Genomic DNA, 6841 nt, shown 5'->3' on the forward strand with positions numbered 1-6841 from the left:
CCTCCCCCTCTTAAAAAAAAAAACATCCTAGCTTTCTCGCCAATCAGGGGATGAATCATGTACAGAGTGTGGTGTAGCGTTGCACATATACTCTGTGTAGCTTTGTATTTTTAGGGTTTTCTATCTAATCTTTTTATGTATCCTCCAGAAAATTATATGTAAAGGATGATGAGAATAGTTCAAGGAATACGCAACAGATCCTAGGAAAATACAAAAAAAAAAAAAACTCTTTTACTAGTAGATAAAGTCTACTTGTTTGAGATCTCCAGCTTTCGTCAACTCCCCCTCAACACTCTCTACTCTCACTCACAGGTTCTTGTACTCTTCGAGTAGGCCTACTGGTAAAGCTAACTGTCATCCATGAATAAATATATATTCATTATCCTCTTAAGTGCGATGAGCATAGAATGATGCTAGTGTAAGTAAAAAGACCCTGAACAATGCCAACTTCAACAAGAATCTTAAATGAACATAGAGAACATTAAATTCATCACCCACCTCAACTACAAGATATAGAGGAATGACTTATGAATGCAATTCAAGAAGCTTTGAGTGGCCTTCAGAGGCGAGTGAAAATTAACAATGTTCATGTAACACATACAAGTTCAGCATTCAGTTCCGACCCAATTTGAAAATTTTAAGGTTTAAAATTTTGAGTTTTCCAATAATTTGTATGTCTTTGGGAGTGCTTTAATGCATGTAATTGATTGGGTGTGCTCTAGAATGTGTCCCAAGTCTTGTGTGTGAAGTTTTGGCAAAATCAGATAATGTCACTTTTTGAGCGCCCCAAAGTCAGATGTTCGAGCGCCGCATGAAGTGAGTATTGTAATTATTTATAATATTTAGTATTTATATTATGGATTTTATGAGTTAATTAGCTAGTTACACTTAATCAAGTTAATTAAGCATACCATGCATGAAGTGAGTATTGGCCAAGCCAATTAACCAAGGTGGAGGGGTCAGTCACACATGGAAGGAGGGACCAGTTATGGTGGTTACTAGTGTGGGCCACCTCTTTACTTTTACATCCTCTTTTTGAATTTAATTTTTCTCTTGTTGTAACTTCATTTGCTATGGAATGAAGTGCTTAGATGTTATGATGTTAAAGTGAATACGAAATGGGGGCTTGGCTTGGAGGTTGGCAATAGGAGAAGGGTTTGGTGATCACTATCACTCAATCATCTTTGATAGAGTTTATTGGATTTATCTTTTTGTGTTTTTCTGTAAACTTTGTTGTAATTTTATGTGGCTTTATCCCTACTATTCTCTAAAAAATATTTTCTTAAGAAAATTTCATGAAAATCCCCACTTTGATCCCCTTATAGTGATAAACAAAATCTAGGATGAAATCTAACCAATTGCTGATCAAGTTTGGATTTGGTGGCCTTAAACTCTTCTAAGAATTATGAAAAACTGCATAACACATCTCAAAGCATCTCTCTATCATTCCCTAGCAATTTCCCTAATTTTTGTTAAGTCTACACCCTGCCACTAAAATCCTAAACCCTAACAAGTCAAATCGACCAAACAAGATTTTTTTGGACCCAACCACTTATAAAATCCTAAGAATATATATTAGTTCCTCCAAAAATTATGAAAACTTCCATATCACAACTAGACCTTATTCTCTAACTTTTGCAAGTGATTTGAAATTTTTGGATTAGTATATTAAGAGATCTAGTCAATTGAAGTCAGCCTACAACTGTCTAAAATTTTAAGCCCTAAACCTAGGCTGACCCATATCATACTCCTATCTTACAATGCACGACCAAATTTACTCTGCCAGCTTATTTCTCACGTCTATAAGACACTTTCTCAGGTGTATAACAAAAATTTAACCTTCACCATGTAGCCTCTCCAATACAACACACCGCCAACATCATATGGATGAGCCTATGAGTTGGTAGGAGAGTAATCTGGTCATGAAGACAAGCCTATATGTATAATTCTAAGGTTGTTAAATGCGAAGGGCAAGTTGCTTTGGGTCACAATAATCACGAACTGAGAACAGGGCAAGTCAAGAGGATCAAACTCTTGACCTTTGAGATATTCCTTCACTATAGCTGTGTTGAAACGCTCATAATAGCTTGCCTACCTGGGCAAGTGTGACTAGCCTCTGGGGTTATTATCTGCTGGAGAGCGAGGCTTTTAGCCTCTGGTGTGAATCTGTACTTGTTCCTTGCGACTCCAGCTGAGGATCTTTCTTGGAACTTTCTAACTTCGGCAAGTCACGCTCCCAGACTAGCAAGCGTTGTGTTGGAAAAGGTAACCACCCTAGCCTTGCTCTTGTCACTGTAATCAGTTAGGTATGAATCCTCCTATTTAAACTTGTTAGGCACTTGTAAATATCTTATATTTACATGTATGAGCATACACAATCCCATGATCCACCATTAATTAAATGAAGCAAAAAAGCCACAGAAATAAAATAAAATAAAATATACCAGACAAATTAAAGTGAGTTCAGATTTTAACGTAAACAGAATAAAACGTAGTTAAAGAAAGCAACCGAAATACGAGAAAAAGTTTCAGACAAAGAAATAAAACTATAGATAATTCTCTTTACCTCCCAAACAATCATGGCGTCCTGGTTAATTCCTTTCTTTCCCTGCTGGCTAAAGAGGGAGGCTATGTTGCTTTCCCCATTAAGACACATCCTTCCCGGGATCCGATGGAGCTGGTCATCAACACGGTTCGACTCCAACAACGAGTGCCGGGACGAACTCTGCCTCCTTCCCACCCTCTTTCCCTTACGAGAACCCAGCGATGGCGACCCAGTTCCCAAAGACGACGGCCCCAAGCTGCTCCGCCCGCCGTCGCCGTCGGACGACAGGCAAGAGCCCATGCTAAGGGCCCTGAAAAAATCGAGTATGCACTCCAGGATAGCTAAACAGCTTACTCCCCTGTTTTCTATTGAAAGATCCGTCGATTTCTTCGGCAAGAAACTCACTCCGATAAAGTTCAACGCAAACTGGTCGGATCAAATCAACACAAATTCCTCTTTGGCAATGGGATAATCTTCTTTCTTCCCCTCCTTTTCTTCAAAAGCTACAAATTTTAACTGAGATCCGCCCCGAAATCGGCAAACTTAACTGGGAATATTTATGTTCAGAATCAAACGATGTGCTGCACTAGAGGAGAACCAGATTTGCAGAATCGATGGAAAGCGAGAAAAGGATACCAGAGCGCACGAGAGCAAGTGAGCAATATCTCGATTGGCGAAGAAACAGATGGAAAGATAGGAATACAAAATTATAGTGCAAGACTTACTTTACCCGAGCTCCCCCTCTTTCTTTCACTCTCTCTCCCCCTCTCCTCTACTCACTCTCTCTCCCCCTCTTCAAATTCCACCTTCACTGTTTTTCTTGCTTATTTGTATAAATTATGATAGAAAGTATATTTTATAGAAATATCTGTTTCGTAATTATCACATATTTTTTAGATAATTAATATCTTATTTTGATAAAGTTTTTACATGATATGCTTTGCGAGAACGATTGAAATACGTCCCATAAAATTCATTACAAGGTTTTTTTTTTATTATTTTTATCTGTTTCTCCGACCACCACTAAATAAGGCTTTCAGTAATGATAGGGTGTTGTTTTCAGTGGCAAGGAGCAGAGGAATTGGTTTGGGATTACATTATTTATCAAGCAGCATATATTTTATAATTATTAACGACTATTAATACTGTTGAAGACATAATTATAACTTTTACGATTTAATAAATTTTTGAAGTATCAAGTGTACGTTCAAATGTCTTCGGGGATTGCTTCAAATGAAGTTAGTTAGCTTGGTTTAAAGCATCTCAACCTGTTTAAAAACTAAAGATGATGAATTGGGCGAAGTCATGAACTCACCAGGGTCATAGACTTGCCACAACCTATGGCCCAAAAGAAACTAGGCCTACTTGCTCAAGTACAAAATATATTCACCCAAACTCAACTTGCCCATGCGATGCCCAACCAATAAGCAATTTTCTTTGAACAAAATGGACAACTCGATACAGTTGATGACTTTTACTTAACAAATATTTCTGCTAATCCAAATTTGTCTTGGATAACAACAGACCATACATATTGTTGACACGCGATAACACCAGACCATACATATTGTTGACCGTCGTGTTGAAAACAATTGTGTTGGTGGGTGGATCTGACTTTACAATCAAGACTACCAGGTGAGCTAGTGAGCAAGAACCTATGCGAGAATGGAGAATGGTGAGAACAGTAGAAGGGAAAAGAGAATTATAAAAAGCACAATAAAACTATAAGTCTTAAACCAACATGGAATCGACTAAAATCAATCAAAAGTTCTACTTGCTCATTAGAACCCTTATGTATAGGAATCTAAGGGCTACAAAAAGATTACCAAAAAAAAGTATAATGCTACATAGACTACCCTAATGTGTGTTGTCCTTTGATTGACTAAAAGAGTGCAAGGCCTAAAAGGCTCTAGTGAGTGGTCTCCGAGTGACCTCAATACCGTCGAGTAGTCAAGTAAGTTGGGGCAACTCTATGAGTGAGTGCTGAGATGAGGGATCTGTGGTCAGCAGGATTACAGATGTTTTCGATGATTAGTGTGAAAGATGTTCAATTACTTTAGAAGAGAGAGAGAGGGAGAGAGAGAGAGAGAGAGAGAGAGAGAGAGAGAGAGACGAATGACATGTTATCATGGAGAGGGGGATGTCGCAGATCAGACAATCATGTGAAAGTGAGGATCCTTGATAGTATAAGCTTTCTTGTGGTTGAACATGGCGAGTTTTTATTTGATTGATCACTCAGGGAGAGAGTGAGTGACTTAGTAGTTCATGTATGTAGCAAGTGTCGATTTGCTAGTTTGATGAAGAATTTCTCATCCGCCTCACAAATGGTCGAGCTCCATAGTGTGGCCGGCTGAGTAGCTCCTATTAATCACAATGGGTTATTCTCCTATGAGTTATAAGAGAGTGATACTGATTTGATTGTTAGGTGAGTTTCATTGTGTGCTTCCTTTGAGGGCAAGTCTCTCTATTATGATCCATCAGCTACCTATTAGAGCATATGCAAGTAAACATTTAGTTCCTGCATTCAGCCTACCCTTTGATAGAAAAGTAACAAAAAAGGATGAGTGAATGATATTAAAGGCAACTACCAAACATGAACGAGGAAAGTAAATGTAGAGTTACTGCCCTATTTTTAATTTTGCCTCAATAAATATATTAACATCACATTAATGATGATGATGTGACACATGTGAGAACTCGTTCAATATGAATTAGGATGTTAAGCCTAATTAATTGTCCCAAGGCTAACCAAGAGGGGGGGGTGAATTGGAAATTTAAAAAATTATACTTCTACTCTTGGATTTTTAGAAAACCTTTTTAATTATTAATGCAAGTTAAATTTAAAGTTTAAAAAATAAACTTTTCAAAGACACAATGGCTGTCAAAGATACACTTTGTCGTCCTTTTACACTCTCCAAGTGTCTGCAGAGAACCAGACCTATGTTGTTGAATTTCACTTGAGAGCCTTCAAAGGAGATGGGAAGAAACAAAGAGATCTTCTTCTTCAAGTAACCTTGTGAATCCCTCACAAACCCCTCACTTGATCTCTCACTCTTCACTCTTTCAGTCTCTCCCAAACTCTCACTCTCATGATCCCTCTCAAGAGAAAACAACTCCAAAGGCACTTGTAATAGTTTCTAGGACTCCTTATATAGAAAGGACATGAAAAACCGCCCAAAAAATTGCTAAAAACATGTTTTTCTATGCACTGGATAGTCCCGTACTAAATTGAGTTAGTACGGACGAACTATGTAAAAAACTGTCCCGTACGAACCATTTGTGCATCTGTACGAACCAATTTCGTCCTGGAAGAAATAGGTTCATCCCGTACGAAAAAAGTTTGTCCGGTACGAACAGTTATATCAAAAGTTGGTTCCGAAAACTGCAGAACGTTGCCAGAAACTGCCATAGTCGGTTCCCATCGTCCTGGACGAACAGGACTTCGTCTGGACAAAATTTTTACAGAGAGCAACTCGTCCTGGGACGAAAATGATTTCGTCTGGACGATCATGACTTAGAAAAATTTTCCAATTCAGTTCCTGTCCGTTCCATTGCTCTTACAAGGAGATAACTGATCTGATAGTCCTGTACGAACAACGTTCATCCCGTACGATCAATACAAAAACTTTTTCAAGATCTCCATTCGTGTGTGTGAATTTATTCACTCAATTACAATCACTCCCTCTCAAATTTAATTCAAATAAAAAGCACAAGCTTCAAATTCTCATAGTATCTCATACTGAATTTGATTTGAAGTCTTCGTAGTCTGGAGTTCGATTTTCTTGAAATATTAGTACACACAAGAGCAAAAACAAATCTTCCAAAAATGTTAGGAGATAACAACACATAAAACAATAATATTTGGAATCATCAAAACTATACAAGTTGCAAGAATGTAAAACATGCAAATAGCAACTTTTCTAACAACACAACCTTCCACTTAGCTATTTATAAATAAGAGGCTTTCATTGACAAGTTCTTTCTCTTTTGCTTTGGTGATCTAAGAGCTTGCAAATGTTAAAAATGTGACCATATAAACCTTGTTAAGTCCCATATGCGACCCTCAAAGAAGGTTTCCTTTCACCAAGGGTGAGTTGAGAGTGTTGAAATCTGGAAGGTAGAGCTAAAGATTTTGTTAGTAACAAATATTATTGGATCTTACTTTATTTCTCTTAGCACTTATTGTATATTTATTTTGTGTGCACTAGCATATCAATTACATCTTATATTATGCAATAAAAGATCGACTTAAGACTGGGTAAAATATGATGATTCTACAAGAATATAAAATTTTTA

At 37.5% G+C, this 6841-nt stretch overlaps 1 protein-coding gene across 1 annotated transcript in view; it reads right to left on the minus strand.

Moving 5' to 3' along the window:
* LOC110094144 (probable protein phosphatase 2C 74) overlaps nt 1–3364 on the minus strand; it is a 13509-nt gene extending 10145 nt beyond the window's left edge. Inside the window, exon 1 of the mRNA XM_028699704.1 lies at nt 2567–3364. Coding sequence (XP_028555537.1) covers nt 2567–2845 — 279 coding nt within the window. The 5' untranslated portion in view covers nt 2846–3364. The remainder of the gene's footprint in view (nt 1–2566) is intronic.
* Between the last annotated feature and the right edge of the window lie 3477 nt (nt 3365–6841).

This window comes from Dendrobium catenatum, unplaced genomic scaffold, assembly GCF_001605985.2.
Source record: "Dendrobium catenatum unplaced genomic scaffold, ASM160598v2 fragScaff_scaffold_1371, whole genome shotgun sequence".
Lineage (NCBI taxonomy): Eukaryota > Viridiplantae > Streptophyta > Magnoliopsida > Asparagales > Orchidaceae > Dendrobium > Dendrobium catenatum.